The sequence below is a fragment of the Biomphalaria glabrata genome, chromosome 12 (assembly GCF_947242115.1).
Source record: "Biomphalaria glabrata chromosome 12, xgBioGlab47.1, whole genome shotgun sequence".
Lineage (NCBI taxonomy): Eukaryota > Metazoa > Mollusca > Gastropoda > Planorbidae > Biomphalaria > Biomphalaria glabrata.
The window spans coordinates 2,668,095-2,691,887 of NC_074722.1; the positions used below are offsets into that span (position 1 = coordinate 2,668,095).

Below are 23,793 nucleotides of genomic sequence, written 5' to 3' on the forward strand. Positions count from 1 at the left end.
TCCAGGCTGCGATATCTTCTCTACGACTACTGCAGGAGAAATTCAGAGAGACAGACCCCTTTAAATCGTTTTTGTTGGTACTGTTAAGTAAGTATATCACTCAACTGATAAAAGGTCAAAATTTTAACTGTAGTATGTATCTGAAAATGTATGCCTAGTATTTCATTTCATACCTTTGTTTATCATTAGCCATTGTAGCACAAACTTTGTATTTTTTTCCACCATTGAAACTGTTTCGGTGAATTGAGTCCAATTTGTTTTCTTCTACCATTCCCAACAGCAAGACTATTGAAAACTCTCCACTAGAGACATTCATTTAACAATGAATTTCTGTAAAAACTTAAAGAATATTGGATTTTCATGATCACTTTGGCCAAGTTATGAACTTGGTTATAGACCTGGAATAGCAAAAAGGTATTTTCTTTTAGTGACCAGAGAGTGTTATATTTATCTTCAATTCCTTCCTCCTGTTTTCAGTGAGAATCAGTACATACAGAGATAATTTTTATTGATCCAATCAAATGAAAATTTAGTTATTTTAGTACAGAAATAGTCATGGCCTAACTCTGCGAGGCAAAAATGAGATCCAAATGTTTAGCTGATCAGATTTAGTTGAACAGACAACACAAAAAACAGCTTCATGGAAATAAATTCTTTTTTTCTGTGCACATACAAATACTTTTTTTTTTTTTGAAAAAGTCAATATTTTATATCAAACATGGGATATTTAAAAATTTTGGATGCATCTGGAAAAAAAAATGAAATGGTCCAGTGAAGTTCAATATGGGGAAGGGGGGGGGGGAAGAAGAAATTTGTATAAATATCATGCTGACTCAAAACAATAGTTTTTTAAAATAGAAAGGTGCCAAGTGGCACTAGAAAGGATGAAAGTCTTCAAAGCTTTGGATCCAATAATTCTGTCCTATCCAGCCAGGCTTGTGAACATTCAGTCATTTTTTCAAAATAATTTCATGAGACATAGTGAGACATAAACATGATCATAGCTACATTAAGAATATATTACTTCTAAGATTGAGTTAATCTTATGGTAGTGTCAGGAGAGAACCTTGATGCGTTCAAATCTTGTGGTTGTGTCAGCTGAGAACACTTGATGCGCTCACTCCAGATAATTTCCATAAAGTACGACGGAAATGAAACTCTTTTGTGTTACAAGGTACAAATATAAAGAAAGAGCTCTATGGAACGAGAGCTAGGTTTTAGACAAAAAGAAAAAACAAACTTGCCACTGTTGGCAAAGCAAAAAGATTGTATTTTTATTTAAAGGATTTAGGGCAGATGGTAATATTTATAGCTCTATGCTATCCTCTCGGTTACTATTAGGTTAAAAACAACCGAGTTGACAGCACCAAATGATATCAGCTACATACACATTTCATTAACTCTAAGCATTACAAGGAATCACCAAAGTTTAACAAGAAGGAAAAAGTTTTCCTTAAAGACCTACAGGTTTGAAAAGCAGTCGATTAATTGATCACCTGGTTCAGGTAAAAAAAAGAATTTATGTGGCCAGCACAATACAAAATGAATTAAAATCCTTGGTACTTATGAGTTATTACAATAGTAACAGCAGTTACATAACATTTAACAACAGTAAAAGTGTACAAGAGATTGTAACAAACTTCACAGTAACAAAATTAATACTAACATAACAGTAACAGAGTTAATACAACAAACTTAACACAGTTAATACAATATGAAAGACATAAAAGTAGTTTTTTTAATTCAGATATTTGTATGTATAGAAAACACAAGAAAATGGCATTAATACTGGTTTTCTGTAAAGCATCTTTTCATACTCCGCTTTACTGTAAAAGTTCTCTTTTTAGGATCTTACAGGGTAAATGATGTAAAGCTCATCTGTTTCTATGGTTGTCATGTGGCCACCAACTTTTCCCAACTAATGTGATGGGTTGGCTGGGCCCAGGGACATCCCATATATCTGGAAGTTCAAAACCCCAATCTATACGAGGGTTCAAACTAATGAATCCCCCAGTTCAGAAGCAAAGCACTTTACTCTTTGGCCATCATGCCACGCAGATTACATTGTAAAAAAAAAACAACACAAAACTTTATCTTGGATCTATTTAACAGAAATAACGCTTCATCATCATCATCATCATCTGTCCCTAGACTTTTGTCGTAGGGGCGCTGTGACAGTTCACATAACCTTATCACTCAACTTTTCCTGGTCAGCAGCTGTTCTTGGCAGGAAATCAAGAGAAAGGCTGGTCCATTCATTTACCTTCCAACCATATTTTCTTTAACATTTACAACCATAAAAATTAAAAGAAAGCAAAAAGAAATATTTCTTTCCAATCATTTCTGATTTCTTGAATTACAAGATAACAAGTCCACAAAAAATGAATAAATAAATTAAATAAGAGTTGTTGCTAGGGCTTCGTGGCTGCTCAGTATGAGAACATCTTTGAATTTCTCCAGCAGCGTCACTAACTGTGACCTGGTCAAATTTTCATAAAACATGATTTCCTCCAGGTGGTGCTTTCCGTTGAAGTAGGGAACAAGTTTAGCAAAGAGTGAGAGATCCTCAAAGTTTTTAGCTGCCGGGCAACGCAGAATGGCAGCTTTAACTCCAGGCTTTAGCTCATTCAACAGATTATCCTGTAACACAAAGAATAAGTCTACATTAAAGAAATGTGTTTGTTGAAATACAATAAAATTAATTAATTGATTAAAAAAACAAAAAACAAAGTTATTTTGGCTGAGTTACCAACTTTAGTCAGCTATATAGAAATGGACAAGGCAAACAAGCAAAGTACAAAAATATTAAAAACAAAAAAACAAAGCTTAAATTAAGTGTAATTGTATCAATTAGTTTGGAACAGTCATGTAATTAAATTTGTAATAGATCTAGACTAACAATAATAAATCTGTGCAATTAGAGATATTTTTATCAATTGTTTTTGTTTAGCAGAATTCCATGCTTCTAGCTTGCTCAGAATGCTATGATCCTCTCTCTTGTCTGGACCTGTTGGAGAGGGATAGGGAGAGAAAGAAGAGCGTATCTGGGTGATCTCTTTTGAAATGTATTTAAAAACAAGTGATCGACCTGAATTCAAACTCAAGGGCTAAGGCCTCCTCATCCTCCTCAAGCCATTATGGTAACCACAGTGCCAGGGAGCTGCTTATGATAATAGATTTTATAGTTGTTTACTTTGTTTTTTTCTACAAACAATAAGGGGGACTAATTTAACTTATACAACTTTATCAGTCAAGGAAAATTTCTTTCCCTTGTTCGAGATACAAAACAAAATAATTAATTACCGATAGTCAATTAACTCATTGGTTAATTTTTTTTTTAATGAGACAACAAACTAATAATATGGCAATATTAAGACTTATACCTATTTTAGTTAATTACATTTCACTTTGTATTACATCAAAAACTGTTTAATTCAATACAAAACAAACAAAAAAAAGTTTTTTTAATGAATGAACTAAAGTTATTGGTGTAATGAAATTCTTGTTTGAAAGCATTTTTTTATTATCGGTACAAAGAATTTTTTTAAAATTCTAAAAGTCTCACACAAAGAGCGATGAAATACACAAATCTTTAGATTAGATGTCAAGGTGTTCAAAAGGCAATATTTGACTTTTTAAAAAACATAATTGGGAGTCTAGCCCGAAAACCTCAATAAAATATGTGCAGTTGGATTATGTCAGGCTAATGGGGACATCATCAGCCAGGCCATTGTAGGACAAGATAGTAATGTGGAAGCTTGTTCCATGATAAATTTTTCATAGACAGTTCATGACAATTCCTTCACCAGACAATTTGTTCACTCTTTCACCAACAACTGGTTCACCAACAAGTGGTTCACACGACAAAGGGCTCATTGGTTCACCTACAAATCATTCACTGGATTGTTAATATTCTTGTCCTGTGAATGATTTGTCATGTTTCTGGAACAATAGATTGATTTATTGATAAGCTTCAGACATTCCTTCAGAAATGAAGATTATTATGTCCTGACCCCGACCTCCTCCAGGCAGCCTAAAGATGTAAATAACTGATAACTCACCTGCATTCTCCATTGGAGTTTTGAATCTTCTGGAAGCATTGAGCAATCACTGTTAGCCTCGTGGGAGGGTGACTTAGAAAGTTGACTGGTATACTGAGTGGTGGACTGACCTCCGCTCTCCTCGCTGTTCACACTGGCAACATCTGACATACTGGTGGCTCGATCAAGATTTGATGTTGTGGGATCTTCCATCAAAATAGAAAGATAGGACTCTTCAACAACCTAGAAATACATTGTATTAAAACACCCAGAATCAATCGATAATAAAATAAACTCAATGCTTTAGTTGCATAGGTGTCATAGTGTTATTGTTAGGTCTTACAGCACAACTTATGCATCACACTTTACTATATATAGGTCACATTTGTCACAAACCATATTTGTGAATTATACAGTTAGTGCTAAATGTTTTTTTTTTTTTACAACACCAGTTATCATGAACCTGACCAATGACTTTAAGAAGGGGGGGACATCCTGGTCAGCAGGGTCATGGGAATAGTAAAAGGGGGCATATTTAAATTGTGTAAATGAATTTTTGAGAAGTGTTTGACTTAAAGTGAGTGCGGAGATTCAAGGTTGGTGGTGGTAGTAGTTTGCTATGTGTGGCTAGTTTTTTTTATTGATCTGAAAATAGACATTGCTTCTTATATACACAAGTTCTGAGTATTAAAGTAATGCGACTATACTTTTATGCACGAGTTGGTTCCCTTCTTTACAAGAGAGAGAGAAAGTGCAGTGAAAGCAGAGTATCTCAGAAATCTTCCAGTCAGCAAAAAACTGGACTAAGGCTTGGAATGGCTCGCAAGTGATCCAACCCTAAACAACGAGCCTGCACAACCCAAGTAACCAATAAAGAGGCGGTTTGTGGCATTTAGGTTTCGGCTGTAATAGCAGTATTAAGGTTCTACAGTAGTAGGTCTTAAACTAGTTCAGATTCCACCAGTAATAGTTATTAGCCTGAGTATAGTAATACTTGCTTTGAAGTTATTTTATAATTTGACACTTACCACTGAAATTGTCTATTATGTGTATATTAAAGTTTTGACCAATCCATCAAATCAAGCAATCAATTTTAAGTTATAGGAAATTTTAAGCTCTGCATTAAAAAAAAATATTGTTTCTCTCTTAGACAGGATGTTTTCACAGGAAAAAAAAATTATTAGATTTTTTAAAATCTTTCTCCTTTCTTCAAAGTATGGCATTGAATTCAGGTCAATCTTCTTAGCATTAGTATAAACAAGATGATGAGTTTTCATGTTGTTTTTTTTTCTCTTGAATTCTGTACATTAAAGACAAAAATGTATGTCACCATTCAAATTCTCTACTGAACTGATCCTAAAAAAAATACCTTGAACCCACCTGCACGCTGGAACTTGATGAATGAGTGGATGAAATGGTGGAGTGACACATGTTGGGGTTAGTCGAGAACTCTTTCTTACTTGAGGGCAGTAAGTTCACATAAGTGTGCAGCTGATTCAAAATGCGATGCCTTAGCATCCAAACGACAACCTAAAAGGAACATAAGAGATCTTTTTAAAAATCTAGGTCAGTGTTCAAATTACTTGAGTGAATACAGGACTTACTTCAATGTTCAGTAAAAATAAGAACAGAAAACATATATCAGAACAGAAAACATATCTTATATCTCGTGATTGCATCAGATTTGCACACGGTTTATTAGCAGGCAGAGTATGAGCAATAATTATGAGAAACTCCAATCATAAATCCTATCCATTTAATTCTTGAGTTGGTCAAATTAGTTAATATTCAATTTTTCTTTTTCATTCTAATTTATTACATTGTTTGTATATTTCAACAGCAACAACATAAGGCACAGATTGAGAATCATTGTGCAGAGATGTTAGAAAACATTTGTTTTTAAGTTATCTTTAAATTTTATCGCCTCTTAATAGTTCTGATGCAACGACATCCTAAAATGAATTCTTTCTTTAAAGATAGCTTTATGTTTTATGGAATTAGTTTTGCTTTCCTTTTTTATTTTATTGTACTTATTTTAATTTACCGCTGAATAAGAAATTTCCTTCATGCAAATGTTCCATAAGGTTGTTATTGCCAGCAGTGATAATAGATGTAAGCACTCCACTAACTATATTAGGCTTCCAAATGTATACATCTCAAATAGCATCTGACTACCAGTCCAGCTCCTTAGCTATGCATGGCTCCAGTGGAACTGTTATCACTGACAGGAGAAGAAGCAAGAAGGGGCTCATTAGCCTTAGCTGTCTACCCACCTAGGAGAAGGAAAACTCTGAATTTCAAACATCTCTTGCATTTTAGCTATACCCAAACACGGGAAAGGCTTCGTGGGTCAATCCTAAGGAAAAAAAGTGTTACACCCTGACAGAACCTGTGACACAGCTGATCCAAAATTATAGTGGCATATATATATATTATATATATATATATATATATAATATATATATATATAATATATATATATATATATATATATATATATATATATATATATATTCCACAGTGTACTTGAGACTTTTGATATGCTAATACGTGTAGACCTAGCACACTACTCTCACCTGATTGACTTTGTCCATCAATGCCGTGTTGGCAATGGGCTCCACATCAAAACATTCATGCATGCGTGATGGATAGGAAAACCTGGACATTTCCACCACTAGGTGGAGCTCTGGAAAACTTGTGTGAAACTCTTGGCTTAGTTTGGAATCAACCTGGATGGAAGAAACAAATCAGTCTGAACAGGAAGAAACAAACCTTGAAGGAAAGAAAACAAACCTTGATAGGTAAGGAAACAAACCTTGAGAGGTAAGGAAACAAACCTTGATAGGTAAGGAAACAAACCTTGAGAGGTAAGGTAACAAACATTGATAGGTAAGGTAACAAACCTTGATAGGTAAGGTAACAAACATTGATAGGAAAGAAAACAAACCTTGATAGGTAAGGTAACAAACCTTGATAGGTAAGGTAACAAACCTTGATAGGTAAGGTAACAAACCTTGATAGGTAAGGTAACAAACATTGATAGGTAAGGTAACAAACCTTGATAGGTACGGAAATAAACCTTGATAGGTATGGAAACAAACCTTGATAAGTTAGAAAACAAACCTTGATAGGTAAGGAAACATACCTTGATAGGTAAGGAAACAAACCTTGATGGGTAAGGTAACAAACCTTGAGAGGTAAGGTAACAAACCTTGAGAGGTAAGGTAACAAACCTTGATAGGTAAGGTAACAAACCTTGATAGGTAAGGAAACAAACCTTAAAAGGTAAGGAAACATATCTTGAGAGGTAAGGTAACATACCTTGATAGGTAAGGTAACAAACCTTGATAGGTAAGGAAACAAACCATGATAGGTAAGGTAACAAACCAACATAGGTAAGGTAACAAACCTTGATAGGTAAGGTAACAAACCTTGATAGGTAATAAAACAAACCTTGATAGGTAAGGAAACAAACCTTGATAGGTAAGAAAACAAACCTTGATAGGTAAGGAAACAAACCTTGATAGGTAAGAAAACAAACCTTAAAAGGTAAGGAAACATACCTTGAGAGGTAAGGAAACAAACCTTGATAGGTAAGGAAACAAACTTTGATAGGAAAGGTAACAAACCTTGATAGGTAAGGAAACAAACCATGATAGGTAAGGTAACAAACCAACATAGGTAAGGTAACAAACCTTGATAGGTAAGGAAACAAACCTTGATAGGTTAGGAAACAAACCTTGATAGGTAAGAAAACAAACCTTGATAGGTAAGGAAACAAACCTTGATAGGTAAGAAAACAAACCTTGATAGGTAAGGAAACAAACCTTGATAGGTAAGAAAACAAACCTTGATAGGTAAGGTAACAAACCTTGATAGGTAAGAAAACAAACCTTGATAGGTAAGGAAACAAACCTTGTCAGGTAAGAAAACAAACCTTGAGAGGTAACGTAACAAACCTTGAGAGGTAAGGTAACAAACCTTGATAGGCAAGGTAACAAACCTTGATAGGTAAGAAAACAAACATTAATAGGTAAGGAAACAAACCTTGACAGGTAAGAAAACAAACCTTGATAGGTAAGGAAACAAACCTTGATAGGTATGGAAACAAACCTTGATAGGTAAGAAAACAAACCTTGATAGGTAAGGTAACAAACCTTGATAGGTAAGGAAACAAACCTTGATAGGTAAGGAAAAATACCTTGATAGGTATGGAAACAAACCATGATAGGTAAGAAAACAAACCTTGATAGGTAAGAAAACAAACTTTGATAGGTAAGGAAACAAACCTTGATAGGTAAGGTAACAAACCTTGAGAGGTAAGGAAACAAACCTTGAAAGGTAAGGAAACAAACCTTGATAGGTAAAGAAAAAAACCTTATTAGGTAAGGAAACAAACCAAGATAGGTAAGGTAACAAACCAAGATAGGTAAGGTAACAAACCTTGATAGGTAAGGAAACAAACCTTGATAGGCAAGAAAACAAACTTTGATAGGTAAGGAAACAAACCTTGATAGCTAAGGTAACAAACCTTGAGAGGTAAGGTAACAAACCTTGATAGGCAAGGTAACAAACCTTGATAGGTAAGAAAACAAACATTAATAGGTAAGGAAACAAACCTTGATAGGTAAGGAAACAAACCTTGATAGGTAAGGAAACAAACCTTGAAAGGTAAGGAAACAAACCTTGAAAGGTAAGGAAACAAACCTTGATAGGTAAGGAAACAAACCTTGATAGGTAAGGTAACAAACCTTGATAGGTAAGGTAACAAACCTTGATAGGTAAGAAAGCAGCCCATAGTAAACATGGAGAGGAAGTAATTACTGCTTTAGACTAGGAAATAACCATATCTGTACTAATGGTATTACGTAGATAATATGTGGAAGTTTTCAATGATAAAGTCCAGCTACTCACGGCAGTATCAGCAGATGGAGACAGCACGTACTGGTTAGCCTGACACATGGGGTAGATGAGTATTGCAAAACCCCAGTAAACCAAGTGACACACTAGCTGGTAAATCTGTTCGAGAGATGGATTTATACTTTCTGTCAACAGTTACATTTGATAAATTACAATCGCATTTTATTGAAATACTAGAAATTTTAGAGTATTAATGTCAGTTTTTTATGTGTGTGTTTGGAAATTTTCATCAGTAGTTCTGACAGAATGTATCTGTATCTTTTATCCATTAGTGTTGGAAAGATATAATTTTTGGATCCTTATCTGTTGCTTATTGCGAGAAATATAATGTATATTCTAGTTTTGATTTGTTGTACTAGTTCATTTTAATTGTTTTATTTCATTTGTTCCAGTAGGTTGTTTTTTTTTTACAAAGAATAATAAAATATCTTTTTGTAAACAGAGTCTTGTTTTAGATCTATTTAGCCAACTATCTTAAAGCAGTTTGGTCCTACGCTATGTTTCACCATTATGTAATACTAATATTGATAGTTACCTGTGTTATACTGAGATCAGTTTCCAAAGCTAATATCTTCAAATTTTTCACTGGGGTGGTCAGCTTAATGAGCCGAGATAGTGAGGGACAGCCATCGAGGGGTAGAGAACTGAGAAGTTCTTGCTCAGGCTTCGTCAACAAAATGGCATGATATGGTCGAACATAGGTCAGAAATCTGGAATTGTAAAACTCTAATAAGTAAAACCCTAAGTGTGATTATATTATTATTGATTGTGCATACAATACAAACCATAGTTTAAGGGCATTGTTTGTTGGGGCCTAAGATTCTAATAAATAAGATACTAATGGCATGACTATATTACTTGAGTTGGACAGTCTAATGCATCAAGCCTTTAGTAAATTTCCCCTTTCAGACCTTGCAAATCTGTAGGAAAGATGATGTTTCTATGGTCGGTGATTAATGAGGGTGTCATGTGGCCAGCACAATGACCTACTGCCTTTACTTTCACTTACTAATGTCTGAAGGCATCCTACAAATCCTGAAGGTCCCAATCTTCACTGAGATTTGAACCCAAGGGCCCTCTGTTCGGAAGCTAAGCGCTTTACCACTCCGCAAACATGCCTCCCTCTCCTCAATCAAGCCCATACTTTGATAGTATTGTTTGCTTAGGATAAACCCTCTACTAAATAGACCTCATAGTGTGATTGCATAGGGTTTATAGTTTATACAACTGAATAAATAGGCATTGCAATCACAAATGTGATAATCCTACATGAATATTTTGTTCATGACTAGATACCAAAGAGAGACAATATTTTACTAATTAATTGTGGTTGATATTATTATTATTATTATTATTTTGTATAATGGTCCTCCATTATCCTATCGCTTGCTCAATGCGCTCCAGTCCAAAATCTATTTTATGAACATGTGGGTGGGGCAGGGAGTATCTGGAAGAAAGTTTCCATGCTGCCAACAGGCGCCATGCAAGCACAACTTTCCAATAAAAAATTCCTAGTCTACATCTGGATTTAAACTTGAGCCCTCTAAGTTAGGTAGCTAAGTGATTTCTGCTTCTCAGCCACACATTCCACAATTTCTTGACAGTCAGGCAGTATATAAAATCCAAGTTATGCTACAATAGCTGATCAGCGATAACGTACCTGTAAAATGTCTCCAACAACACCCCACCTGGCACGTTCGCATGAATTTTGTGCAGCAAACAAAAATTAATTTCCACCCACTGGTTCAGAAAGAATAAAACTTGGCCAGATTTTACTAAGTTATCAAAGACCGACATCAGCTCTTTGGCCAGATTGCTATTGTGGATGATCTGCTTCAAGGGGGAGACTGTGTCCTCATCACCAGTCACTGATGCTTCCTCAAAAGCAGCCATCATAATCTGTCCACAAAATTACATATGATGTCAGAACACACAAACATTATTCTATCAAACTGGTTTATTAATGAAACTTCTAAATGATGCCAGAACATACAAAAGTTATTATAACAAACTGGTTTACTAATGATACTTCAAAACAGACTTTTCTAAGACAAAGAAATGCTTTACTGATCTGTCTGTAGTGATTCTGTCAAATTGGTATCTTTCCATTTCTTCTGAAATGACCTATTCAGCTGAACAGGCTAATTATAAATGCTTTTGAAATGAACTTATTCTATGAAACAAGCTATTTATAAATATTTCTCACAAAGACTTTTCCTGTCAAACAGACTTATTATAGATGTATCTTCAATGGGTTTATTCTGTCAGTAGGTTTATTAAACAATAATTCTGAAATGGACTTATTTGTCAAACAAGCTTATAAATGCTTTTGAAATGTAGTGATTATGTCTGTCAAATTGGTATTGGTAGTGGGAAGCCTGATCGAGAGGCCAAGTGCGCTTGAACTTGGCTTGGCTACCTAGAAGGGGGCTTGAGATTCGACACCTGTCTTGGGCAGAGTTGTGTTTACTGAGCGCCTAAAGGCAGTACGGAAAACCAACTCCTATATACCCTTTCCCCCCCACTGGTCCACAAATGAGATTGGACCAAAAGCGCTCTGAGCATGCTATAAGCATGAAAGTAGCGCTATATAAAAGCTATAATAATAATATAAAAGCTATAATAATTATAAATACTTTTGACATTGACTTTTTTTTTGTTATATTGTCAAAAGCAAAGTCATCAAGGTCAACATACTAAATAGTGACACTTACAAAGGAATTATAAGGAATTGTAATTCATATTTATTCTAATTTTTTTCAAACACACACAAAAAATATGTACTTCTCACCTTGGCCTCTTTTGATAAGTATAAACATCTTTTCTCTTCATGGGCGATGGCTACTGCGATTTGTTGGGCCAACTCCTGGTAGCAGTTTGTAACGCTTTCTGCGATGTTAGCTCGCAAGGCAAACACCACATTGATTGCCAGAATGTTTTGCAGTCGTGAGTTCAAAGAGTTTTGCAAGTTTGTCTCTTTGGACAGCTGGGTTAGTGACATCGGAAATCCAACAAACCGGACATCATCAATCTTGACACTGAATTTCTTCCCGCACAGCTCAGACTTGGCCACGAGAAAGTTGGCCAGTGTTTTGTCCGCAAAGCCAGTGAGACTCCCATCTTTGATGAAAGTAGTGATGGATTTTCCTTTTTTTAAGTCCTGGAAATTTTCAGCAATTTTAATCGCATATGGATTTTTAATGGCAACTTTGCTTGATTTATGATTGCTATGTGGTTCCTGAAAATACGGATATCTGAACAAAAGTCTATTTCCCTTGGTCCCAGAGGAAACAAGTATGACAGCAACTGGATCAAGATCACTCAACATGGCTGTCACCATGTCACTTGGGCAAACTAGACACACATAGACACACACAAAATATTAAGATAATTCCCCTTAATGGAGACTATTCACTTTCTCTAGAAATTGCTGGTTAGGATGAAAACCAATAAACATATGACAGCAGAATGAGGTAAAATAAAAAATATGAAATGAAAAAGGAATCAGCCCATAGTCATGGGGTTCAAATAAATATAAAAACTCTTGGTGACATTCTATTTTTATTGTCAATCCAAACAAAACCTAAGTTATGATAAATGCACATTATTTATTAAATATATGTATATATATATTTTTTTATTTTTTTTGCTTGGAATGTTTAATATATGGTAGATTCTTATATCTGAACACCGACTTTTGGGAACTAGGTCAAATTTTTATTTTATTTTTTTATTTGGTGAAGGTTTAACTTACAAAAAAACTGAAAGCAGATTCTTATTCTTCAACTAAAGGACAAACAATAAAAATAGCTGTGTTTCTTTGTATTACCACTCATAGTCAGGATGTTATATTAAAATAAATTGGGTCACTTCATGCTCCTACGCTGAACGCAGTTTTTGTGCTTTCCCCTGCATTGGACACTGAGCACTGTCACTGAACACCACTATGTAGATCTAATTGGTAATAAATTATATCTCTGTTAAAAAAATTATTTAGATTGTATTAAAAGAAGTAGATTCACTTCTGCAATATGTATTTATAGTCTATTGGCTCATTCTCTCTCTCTGTCTATATATATATATATCGTTAACTATATGGTTTATAGTTTATTTATTTAAATACCTATATAATCTATGTGTAGAAACAGACAGAAATAAATCTATATAGATTAAAGATCAATAAATTAATTATTATAATTTAATAAACATGATATTTTCAACTAGGTTACATGTATTCTCTCTCTCTCTTTCTTTAATTCCCATCCATGGATCCTCTTGTTTCCATAATTTGGATGTTTGTTTTGTTACACCTTAACACCCCCTCCCTCCCATAGATGCTTATAATTCTTTTCATGACTCTCTCCCCCTTCCCTCCACTGCCTGTTTGATAGTTTGTGACACTACATGCTTAGTTAATACATCTCCTCACCGCCAGCTCACCTGGCGTGACCACCTGCAGTGGGCATGGTCTCTGGCTTCAAATTAGCAGCCCACACTTTTTTTTCATTCATAAATTATATATTCTAAATATCCCAATCTAGGTCATGTTTATTCATTGAAAAAATCATAGATTTATTAATCCCAATAATATTTCTTATTAAGATTTTGCAGTGTCCAATGAAGAAGAATGAGTTAAATTCATTATTATTCGTTGGGACAGCTCCTTTTTTAATTTTATTTAACAGCTAACAGTATAAATGTGATTGGCATGTCTTTCCCAAGATGTTTGTAAGCTTATTTTGATATGCCCATCCAGGGCATGCTACCCTGCCTCATAGTGGCGCCCAGGTGGAAATTATCGTAGGAGGAAATGATTAGGCTAAAGGGTAGCAAAACAAGACTCCCATGGGGGTGCCTAAGGGGGGTGCGAGAGCATCCTCATTGCACTGCGCGGAGTTGTAAAAAAGCTCCTACGACCTTGTCACAATCCAGGTGCTGTTCCTCAAGGGGCCGTTACATAATAAATGGGGTGTCCCGCATGGTTAGCCTGGTATAGAAAAGAAAAATGGCGGGGGTCTTAGTAGATCTATATGCGACCTCTTGCCGCGAGTCTGACCCACCCGCCAGACAAAACAGTGTACACTGTTTTCATACAGGCCAATGAGAGGGAGCTCTTGTTCACTTTTGCTGGCCTAGAGTTCCAAGAGCGGAAGGCTCAACTCTACATGACAGTTTAAGAAGAAGAAGAATATGCCCATCAGCCTACGATCAAACAGGCTTATAATGTAGCCCTCATCTCTTATATGGGTGTGATTTGCCGGGGGAGGTTAAAACAATAGCTTTACATACATGGTTACAGAGAATCTAAAAAACTACCATCTGCTTTTGAAAAGCAGAACAAAAATACCGGAACTTAACTAAAATTGGACATGCGCAGTCCCAAAATGTCGATTTTTGCACCAAACATAAAAACAAATGATTTACAAACAAAAAAAAAGTGATGCGTTCAAATAAGTAGAATTTGATGCAGTGTCCAAAATATAAGAGCCTCCTCTGTCTTTAAATATTTTTTCTCCTTTTTTCTTTGGCTCCACTTTAAAATATAAAGTCTGAAATTCAATAAAAGTAGCTATAATCTAATCTACCTTTAAAAATACTAGATCTAGAATATCTAGATTTTTTTTCTAGTCTTTTTAAAAAAATTAAAATGATAATCATGAGAATAACTAATTAGTTTATTAGTCTAATTAATGAAATTCGGTATATCCAACCCTAATTTCATTATTTAGCCTTACATTTGATTTATTATTATTATATTTAACTTTATTAATATTATTATGTTTAACCTAACCTACTAGATTTATATATCTGATAATCTAGCTAGTATAAGTATAAATACTCAAAAATTTACTAAAATAGAGTCTAGAATTAGATCGTAGTCTAATAAATCTATGTCTATCATGAGTAGATCTATAAGTTACTAGACTATTATCTATAAGTAATATAGAAATAGAGATTAGCATAGATCTAGTAGTCAATAGCAGTAGAAAATACAAAGTTGCATATGATTGTTACATACGACTAATCTCCCTTATTGACCTACATTGACCTAGTTTACGATCTAGGGCTTTACATAAATAATATAGATCTATACATAGATCTAGATCAGTGATTCCCAAAGTGGTCTATATAGACCCCCAGGGGTCTATGAAGACTTCCAAGGGGTCTACGAACGTGTAAAAATAAATTGGGGGTCTATGAGGTGTCCACGGGGGTCTACGATAACAGATTTCATTTAAACAGGTCGTGGCTTAAAATAATTTTTACAACCCATTAATGTAATTCTTTCATATACAAGTATATTATTTGCACCTTAGTTAATCTTTGAAATATTTATCCTGCTATTCAAACGAAAAAGTGTTGTATTAAATGTCAATGCTTATTTAAATAGCTTCATTTTGTCTACATGTAACTATATTTAACTAAAAGAATTTAGACAGTACAGCATTGATTATTTAAAATTGGGATTCATTCCTTCCTTGTCAAACAAGCGGTTGCATAAGTGCCTTTTTTTAAAGATGATTTGAAACCAATTACACTGGAGGATCATCTGAGACAATGCCACACTGAAAAAATAGATAAAGATTTGAAAAACTTTCGAACACTAAAAGATAAAGTTTAGAATAGAACCACAAAATCTATCTTCCGAATCATACAGAGAAGTTGATGGTTTGTGATAGTTTTACAATGTCTCTTTCATCATCATTATCTCTTTACTTAAAGCCAAATACGGAAAACACTAGAGTTAAAACATTGCAGCCGTTGTAGTTTTAAAAACTCTTTTACACAAACCTACGTCTGAGATTAATACAAGAATTTCTTTAAGCAACACTACAATTCAAGGGCACATCGGTTGCATGCGTTATAAAATTAAAAGTTTCTTAGGTAATTCTTTGCAAACGACATATATACAGTTTGGATCGGGTTCTGATAGGGTATAGTGCTGTGAGCTGCAAACTGCATAAGGGTCTTCGGCTGCATATTTTTCCTCAGGCTTGACCTATAAACCCTTTCTCATGTTTGGGTATAGTTGCAAGGCAGCAGAGTTTTGAATTCAGTTTTCCTTCTGCTAGGTGGGTAGCAAGCCAAGACTACTGAGCCCTTCCTGCTCGAAGCTTACTGGTTTAGGTGCCAGTTACTTGCCTTTGCCCCTTCTCCTCTTAGTGGAAACAGTTCAGCGCAGCCAATGTTTGAGTCACACGTGGTAGATTAAGAAACACACAAGAAACTACATTTGGCGAAAACTTTTGCAATGATTCTTAAGTCAAATTAATGTTTCAAGGACTACTTCATAGAACAATAATTTCTATATGAAACATAATATCCGAAGCAATGGATGATAAAAGCAATACACATTAATTGTTATTTTAATTAGTTTAAATTTGAATCTTTTCAATAAAAAGATATATCTCCATAACTTCATATGTAGCTTTGAATTACTTTTCACTCTTCAACTCGCTACAGTTAGAAATAAGTTTAAAAAAAAACAATGTTGATGAATTTGCAAAAATTTGCAAGTTAAGCAGGGGGTCTACCGAAAACCAGAAAGCATGGCAAGGGGTCTATGAGACAAAAAAGTTTGGGAACCACTGATCTAGATCTAATAATATATTTAAAAATGTTTTTTTTTCGAAGTGGTTTTCAAAAATGTCTAAGCCAAAAAAAAAATAAAAAAAATGGGAGCAATAACAGTAGATAAGCTAGATTTAATAATGAACTTTTGCAGTTTTCTATATTTAGTTCTTAGTAATGTTTCTATTGATTATTATATTTACTAATTTTTCTCCTATTCAGCCTATTGCACCATATCAATAATTCTTTCAAATCAACTAGATCTAGATCTAATGTACATCTTGAATTGAGCACTAGTTTTAATTTATGTTACAGTGTATGATACGAGTTTGATGTGTTCTTATGGTCTTACTATTGAAACTCATATAAGTAAAATCTCCTGCAGATAATACTTTGACTTGCAGGTGTAGAAAGGGAGACAATTCAATTTAACTAGAAATGTCCGAAGAAAACGGCAACTTGAAGGATATTAAGAAACATGAAGATTGTAATGATGAAATTCAGGCTGAAGAAAAGCGTGAAAAATTTACACGATTATCAAAGAGACTGGCTTATCTCTTGCGCTACGGTGCATGCAAAGAAGGATTAGTAGTGGATGATAATGGTATAGTTAGGAAAATATTTTATAGTTACATTCTGGGGTTATTTTTTAACTTATGTTTTAATTTAATTTTCTGGAAATAATGTCAAAAATTGAAATATGAATTAATTATGTAAAGATCTAATAAGTCTTGTCAAATGTTAAGTCTATTTCACTCGCCAAATTGGCTTTTTTTAATTTTTCCATCTCTAGCTGGAGATCCAAAAGTAGCTCATCAAAGTCCAGGGGAGCTAAAAAAATATATATATTAATAAACAGCTTTACACAAAGCAGAATATGGATTTCATGAGATTTATTCTTAGATATGAAAATTATAAAAAGGGTTAAAGAAAAAATTTGAAGTCAGTTATCATTCAGTTGCATGTTGTGCTTTATTGATATTGTGCTACTAAATTTACATCTAGAATTACTACAACAAAATAATTAGACATCAGCAGCTAAACCTATATTATATTAAAGGTCTTAAGTCCGTTTCTATCAAAAGTACATCAGATAGTATGCTATTTTATGGTGAAAAAATAACTCCTTAATCACTAATATTTTTTTAAAGCAAGAAATTTTATTGTGCACATAATCCTAAATAACATAAATAAACTTGTGTGTGTGTGGGGGGGGGGAGGGGATGGAGGAGAAAGGTACGAACATATTTAAAAACAAGCAAAATATTTTTTAAAAAATTTTTATTTAAAAATTTATAAAATGGAAAGAACTGTATACTTACAGTCATTCTTATCAATACTGTCTCATTTTTCTAAATCAAAAGAAAATTAATTAATTACAACTAATAATTAATTTATAGGTAAATTTTTGGATTGATTCATGTGTTGTTACTGACAATGATTAATTGTGCAAAGAATCAATTTGAGCCGACAATGGGAAGTGGGAGAAATAATGTGCACAAAATTTTTACCAAACAGACAGACGGAGTGAGTTGGTATTTAAGCTTTCTACTCAATAATAGTTTGGTCATCAGGTTTGATTTGTATAGAAGTTTTAGCTTTTTTTTTCTCTTAAACAGTGGCCAAAAGTTATTGATCTAGTATAACAAGTTGATTTTTTTAATACCTGATTTTCATTTTGTTTTTTTTAGTAGATGTGTTCTTCCAAAAAAGGTGCAAATTATTTTTTTTTAGTGCCTAAACCATCAGTAGCCTCAGCAATAGAGAATAAGTCTAGAAAATAAATTTTGTAGACTACACCTGTTTTCCAGAGCTTGTTTAATGTAATAATAATAATAATAAGGCTTGTCTTCGAGTCCGAAGATTAATGAGGAATGCAGTATTTCCCCTGGCTATGCAGCACCAGCTGTGACCTACATATTTTGCCACATCCAGGGCAAGCATAACCATTGTCTACCAGTGGTTGATTAAGATTTCTCTTAACTGTCTGCGTCTGTGAAAAGTCAATACTGATGTAAGCTATGCGCAATATTCATCTAATATCTCAAAATGATCTATGATGTTGGTCTGTCTTCATCATCATCATCATCATCAAGCTCCATTAGAGTGAGGGCTTGAGAGGCTCAAATCCTCTCTTGAAAAAGCCCTGGACAGAAACCCTGCTGTCTTGCATATTATATATATATATATATAGTTCGTCCATCGTGGTTCGATGATGACCACTTTGTCATCCAGGTGGCTGAGGGCTTTGCACTGGGGTTTTATGCCTCCTCATGTGGCTGGTGAGACCTATGTGAGCCCGGAATGTTCGGCTGCACACTGGGCAGGTTATTCTTGCGTAGTGCATAAATGTCGCCATACAGGTCGAGAATTTTGGGTTTCCCAGACCTGTCGAGACGGAGATCAGCAAGTCTGGGGCAGTCAAACAGAATATAAGGTACGGTTTCCTCTTCCCCGCAGCGGGGGCACCGTGAAGTTGGTCTGTCTTCAAGCTTGTCTGTAAATCTTTTTAGCATGCACCCAGCTGTGACCTACATATTTTATCACATCCAGGGCAAGCATAACCATTGTCTACAAGTGGTTGATTAAGATTTCTTTTAGCCATCTGCGTCTGTCGTTGGCATCAGATTTCCTTGTTTAATGTATATATCATCTTATTGACTTTAGTGAAAAGTCAATACTGATGCAAGCTATGCGCAATATTCATCTAATATCTTAAAATTATCTATGATGTTGGTCTGTCTTCAAGCTTGTCTTTAAATCTTTTTAGCATGCAGATAAATTAATGCATATAATTGTCACAATGCAAAGTAGAATTAATAATTTAAATTTAAAAAAAAAACAAAAAACACATAAATGCTGGTGCTTTAAAAAGAAACAAGGATAAAAAGGTACATCTTATTCTCTATGCTAGGACAAAGCCCATTGGGACACTCAATGAATCAGCCAAGAAAAAAGACTCAATACAGTTTTTTGTTTGTTTAATAATGAGTTAATTAAATTAACACATGAATATGCATTAGAAATATTTTTTTTTTGTCAAAAGGAATATCTGTAATTTATTAGATCTATTTTTGTATTTCAATAGTTTTGTTGATGATTGCACAGGGTATGTTAACCTCAACGACCTCATGACAGTCAACCTTCTTCATGATTATACCCGAGAGGATGTTTTAGAAGCCATTAAAACTTCTGTTTCATACAAAAAAAAGCAAAGATATGAATGGAGAGAAAGAGAGGGTGCAGTATATATTAGGGCAGCATACCTTAGGAACTTTGAAAAAGTAAGTATGTGTTCACAGCATACAACAGTATAAAGAAGTGTAGAAAGTAGTGTCCCATGACATAGTCAATATAATAATATAATATTCTTTAATTGTCTACAGAGACATTTCTTTGAACCTTTGATTGAATGTAACCACTATAAACTTACTGAAACATACATCTAATAAATTGGGATAAACTCAAATTAAATTTTTTAATTAGTCATGGATTCATAGAATTTTTAATCAAACCCTATCAGGATGACTGAACTTTTACATGCAAACGATGTTCTAAAAATATTTTAACAACTGTATTTTGTTTGTAACCAATTCAGTTATAATCATATTTGCAAATTTGACGAATTTCTTCTCCTGCATCCCCTCAAATAAAATATAATCCTTATTATTGACTTTAATTCAGTTCACATAAAATTTATCTAATTAATGCTGGTAGCAGAGAAAATAAATTTTCAAGTTAATAATGTAAACACTTTCAGTACTGTTTGCTTATAATCATGCAACTTATTTTTTAATTTCATTTCAAATAATTTTTATAGCACATGTTTAGTTACTCTGTATACTTAATAACTAAGCGAAGGAAAGCGCTCGCAAGGTGGTCAAAGAAAGCACTTCAGGGACGCCCTCAAAGCTTCTCTGAAGGCGTTCAGCATAGACCCAGGCACCTGGGAGACAGAGCATCATGGCGTCGTGCTGAGAAAATTGGCGCACAGGTTGCTGGCAGAAGAAAAACACCAGAGAAGAAAAGCAAGGCTCACGACACTAGCTCCAGCTGAAATAACCTGCCCAGTGTGCAGCCGAACATTCCAGACTCACATAGATCTCACCAGCCACATGAGGAGGCATAGAACCCCAGTGCAAAGCCCTAAGCCCCCTGGATGACAAAGTGGTCATCATCGAACCACGATGGACAAACTATAATAATAATACTTAATAACATATAATTATTTAACTCACATTTATTATATCTTCACTGTTGTTTTTCTGTCAGCTTGAAATAACATGCTTTATGACTCATAGTTATAGACATTGATTATAATTGTTCTCTTTATCTAATTAAATGCATTCTGTTGTTGAAAAAGAATCCATTTCACTTTGGTACTAAAGTAAAGACTCTATTTGAAACTGCAACTACTTACATTATAGACAATCTGGATAATTTCGACCTGCAAGATTTTCCAGATGAACACATTTTAAGGTACTCTCCTCTTTGTCAATTTATATAATACTTTGAACCAATCATCTACAAATATTTTGTCATGTAGCAAATCCTTAAATATATGTAGGCCCCTATATAGAGAGAGCATTAAGGTGAAGAATTGTATCCCTTGTTATACTAAAATCAGTCTAAGAAAAACTGTTGCAGCTGGAGTATGAGAAATGTTCACTATTTGTAGTAGAAAGTTGATGAAAGGAAACAACTCCCCCAAGAAGGTGCATGTCTGGGTTATAATATGATATAAAGAAATATATTAAACACAAAAAAATGATAATGAAGCAACCTAGACTTAGTGTTTAACTCTATCTGTCCGTAATTATTTTCCGTGTTCAGAAGGAATTATTCATTTTTCCCATTTGTATTTAACTAGCCTATTAGGGTTAAACTTCAATGACACTTTTTTTTTTAATCAGAATATGTTATAAGTGATATAGATAAATGCATGCCCTTTTTATATAACACCAGTTAAAGTTTATGAACCCAAAAAATTAAGTTAATGATGGTATCGTCAATCAGGAGAGAAAGAGTTAATAGATTAATAGATTCTAAGGAATGAGGGAACACACACACACAAAGAAATAGACAAAGGAACAACTTAGACAAAGTGTAAATGTTTGATAGATCTGAGAAATGATAAAAGGAAACCAAGAAAGTAAGGATGAAGAGAAACGACTCTTGCTAGAGTATATATGAGCAGACGTAAATGTTATTTTTAATTTATGGCCCTAGTTTTTCTTTAATTATCTAGCCTTCTTTTCCTTTGATCAAATGTGTTTGTTCAACAAAGCTTTATTCTCACTAGAATGACACTGTTAATCACTACACCAATAATCACAAAATGATTAACCATTTTTGTTTTAATATATAAATGAGTACTTACAATTTTTACTTTCGAAAGTTTGACATTATTATACTTTTTTCTTTGAAGACAACTGATTTTCATATTTTCATACTTTAATCTTATTTCATCGTCTGTTGTATATTATTTTTGTTTCTCAAGGTTAGGTTGTGTTGAAGAAACATTCATTTAAACCACATAGTTATAGGGATCTATAAACAAAGTTTAGATTGTATCTATAAAAGTAACAATCATTTGTATTAGGTGAAACTTTATGTGCATACAAATTTGTTATTCAAATAGTTATTCTCCTTGGTAAAATAAAAAGTTTTTAATTTTATTTTTAGGGACATGATGCGACGCCTTAAACGGCAGAAAAAATTAAGCCACAAAGCCTTGCAAACTCTTCTTGCTCCTACAGTCACGAGGTTGGATTTGGAGGGAGTGTATCTCACCAACAAAACCCTGGCCACCATTTGGACACAATGTCCAGATCTTGTTGCTGTAAGCCTGAAGGACTGCGGTTACATCATGACAGATACAGTACTAAACAAATTTACTCAGGTGACAAAGATTTTATGTTACTATCTGTGTGTACATCTTGTCTTTCCTATAGGAAGCCAAAACTTCCTTTGCTTATAGATCCTATCAATCTGTTTTGTTTTATTATCACAACATTTCTGCTTATAGTTAGTAGCTCTTTGAGCCTAAAGTGTACTATATGTACATAGCATTATTACTAGACCAAAAAATTGACTACACTGTTACTATAGCCCTAAATATCTCTGCATTTTGTTACTACAGAAGATATGTACAGGCTAATATCGCTCACTGCTTTTACTTACTATGACCTAAAAACTACTATACACATCTCTGCTTTTTTTTTTTTTTTTGACTATCACCTTACACACTTCTTCTACTATAGAAATCTCAACCCTTTGTTACTACAGGCTTTAATCTTGTTCCCTGCCTTAAGCTACTATAGATCTAAACTATGTTATTACCATAGCTGTACAATAGACCTACATGTACTACAAACACCTCTGCCTTAAGCTACTATAGATCTAAAATATGTTATTACCATAGCTGTACAATAGACCTACATGTACTACAAACACCTCTGCCTTTTCTTTCTGGTCGGATGGCTGCCTGGTTGTGCGGTTTGCGCGCTGGACTGTCTTTCAGATTTATCGATGGTCCCGGGTTCAAACCCTGCCCGCTCCCATCCCCCGTCGTCCTGCGGGAGGTTTGGACTAGGAAGTAATTATCTTCAACTATGAAGGAACATCCGAAACATGTAAAACATTTAACAAACAAACAAAACATTTCAAATTACTTTTAGTTACAATAGATTTTTTTTTTTACTGACATTGTTACCAAGTCATAACTGTTGTTTGAAATTATTTTTTTCTTATTTAGAATTTACCTCAATTGGAACGCCTCAACCTTTGTTCCTGCACACATCTGAGCTCAAAATGTTTGGCCATTTTGTCCAAAAACTCGACTAAATTAAAGGTTTTACACATTGGGAATATTTCTTCGTTAACTTACACAGCAGTATTGAATTTTATGACATCATCTAAAGCACTGACATTTCTGGATGTATATTGTTTGAAAACTACACTGGAAGAATACAGAACACTAACAAAACTTGCCAAAAAACAAGAACTAGAACTCATTTTGAAAGAACCCAGGCACAAAACAGCAGAAGTAAAAGAAGAGGAAATAGAAGCTACACTAAGTAGTGAATTGTGGGATAGTGATCATGAAGAACAGACTTTGTGAAACTGGTGCATAATAGAAATGTTGAACATTACATTTTTATTTCCCTTTTTTTTTTTTTTTTTATATCAAGCAAGTTTTTTTTGTACAAGAAAAACACAAATGTTTTTATGTATAAATATTTTTTTAATTTATTGAATT

The 23,793-nt window shown here is 34.0% G+C and overlaps 2 protein-coding genes across 5 annotated transcripts; one reads left to right on the forward strand and one right to left on the reverse strand.

The window, feature by feature from the left end:
- Nucleotides 1-637: 637 nt before the first annotated feature.
- On the reverse strand, nt 638-16,929 carry LOC106063864 (GATOR complex protein NPRL3-like). 4 transcript variants are annotated; one of them, XM_056007013.1, is made up of 9 exons: nt 16,885-16,929; nt 11,752-12,314; nt 10,621-10,859; nt 9,496-9,670; nt 8,955-9,059; nt 6,617-6,769; nt 5,421-5,570; nt 4,062-4,283; nt 638-2,640 (listed from the first exon to the last, which is right to left on the reverse strand). In XM_056007013.1, exons 1-9 carry the CDS (start codon nt 16,895-16,897, stop codon nt 2,395-2,397), a joined length of 1,866 nt encoding a protein of 621 aa, XP_055862988.1. In that variant the 5' UTR covers nt 16,898-16,929; the 3' UTR covers nt 638-2,394. The 4 variants fall into 4 exon arrangements, with proteins under 4 accessions (XP_055862988.1, XP_055862987.1, XP_055862990.1 ...); XM_056007012.1 differs by having other exon boundaries at nt 16,846-16,917; XM_056007015.1 differs by lacking the exon at nt 16,885-16,929 and adding an exon at nt 14,812-14,894.
- On the forward strand, nt 16,747-23,724 carry LOC106063862 (uncharacterized). The gene is made up of 5 exons (XM_056007017.1): nt 16,747-17,136; nt 19,641-19,816; nt 20,896-21,011; nt 22,218-22,434; nt 23,290-23,724. Exons 1-5 carry the CDS (start codon nt 16,971-16,973, stop codon nt 23,653-23,655), a joined length of 1,041 nt encoding a protein of 346 aa, XP_055862992.1. The 5' UTR covers nt 16,747-16,970; the 3' UTR covers nt 23,656-23,724.
- The last annotated feature ends 69 nt before the right edge of the window (nt 23,725-23,793 follow it).

Excerpts from the sequence above, each read along its gene's own strand:
- LOC106063864 (XM_056007012.1), bottom strand. The coding sequence starts at position 16,897 with ATGAGTTTCAATAGTAAGACCATAAGAACACATCAAACTCGTATCATA. Across the intron at positions 6,770-8,954 it reads CTCCATCTGCTGATACTGCC|GTTGATTCCAAACTAAGCCA; the intron begins GTGAGTAGCTGG and ends TCTTCCATCCAG. Across the intron at positions 4,284-5,420 it reads CATCAAGTTCCAGCGTGCAG|GTTGTTGAAGAGTCCTATCT; the intron begins GTGGGTTCAAGG and ends ATGTATTTCTAG.
- LOC106063862 (XM_056007017.1), top strand. The coding sequence starts at position 16,971 with ATGTCCGAAGAAAACGGCAACTTGAAGGATATTAAGAAACATGAAGAT. Across the intron at positions 21,012-22,217 it reads CCAGATGAACACATTTTAAG|GGACATGATGCGACGCCTTA; the intron begins GTACTCTCCTCT and ends TTTTATTTTTAG. Across the intron at positions 22,435-23,289 it reads TACTAAACAAATTTACTCAG|AATTTACCTCAATTGGAACG; the intron begins GTGACAAAGATT and ends TTTCTTATTTAG.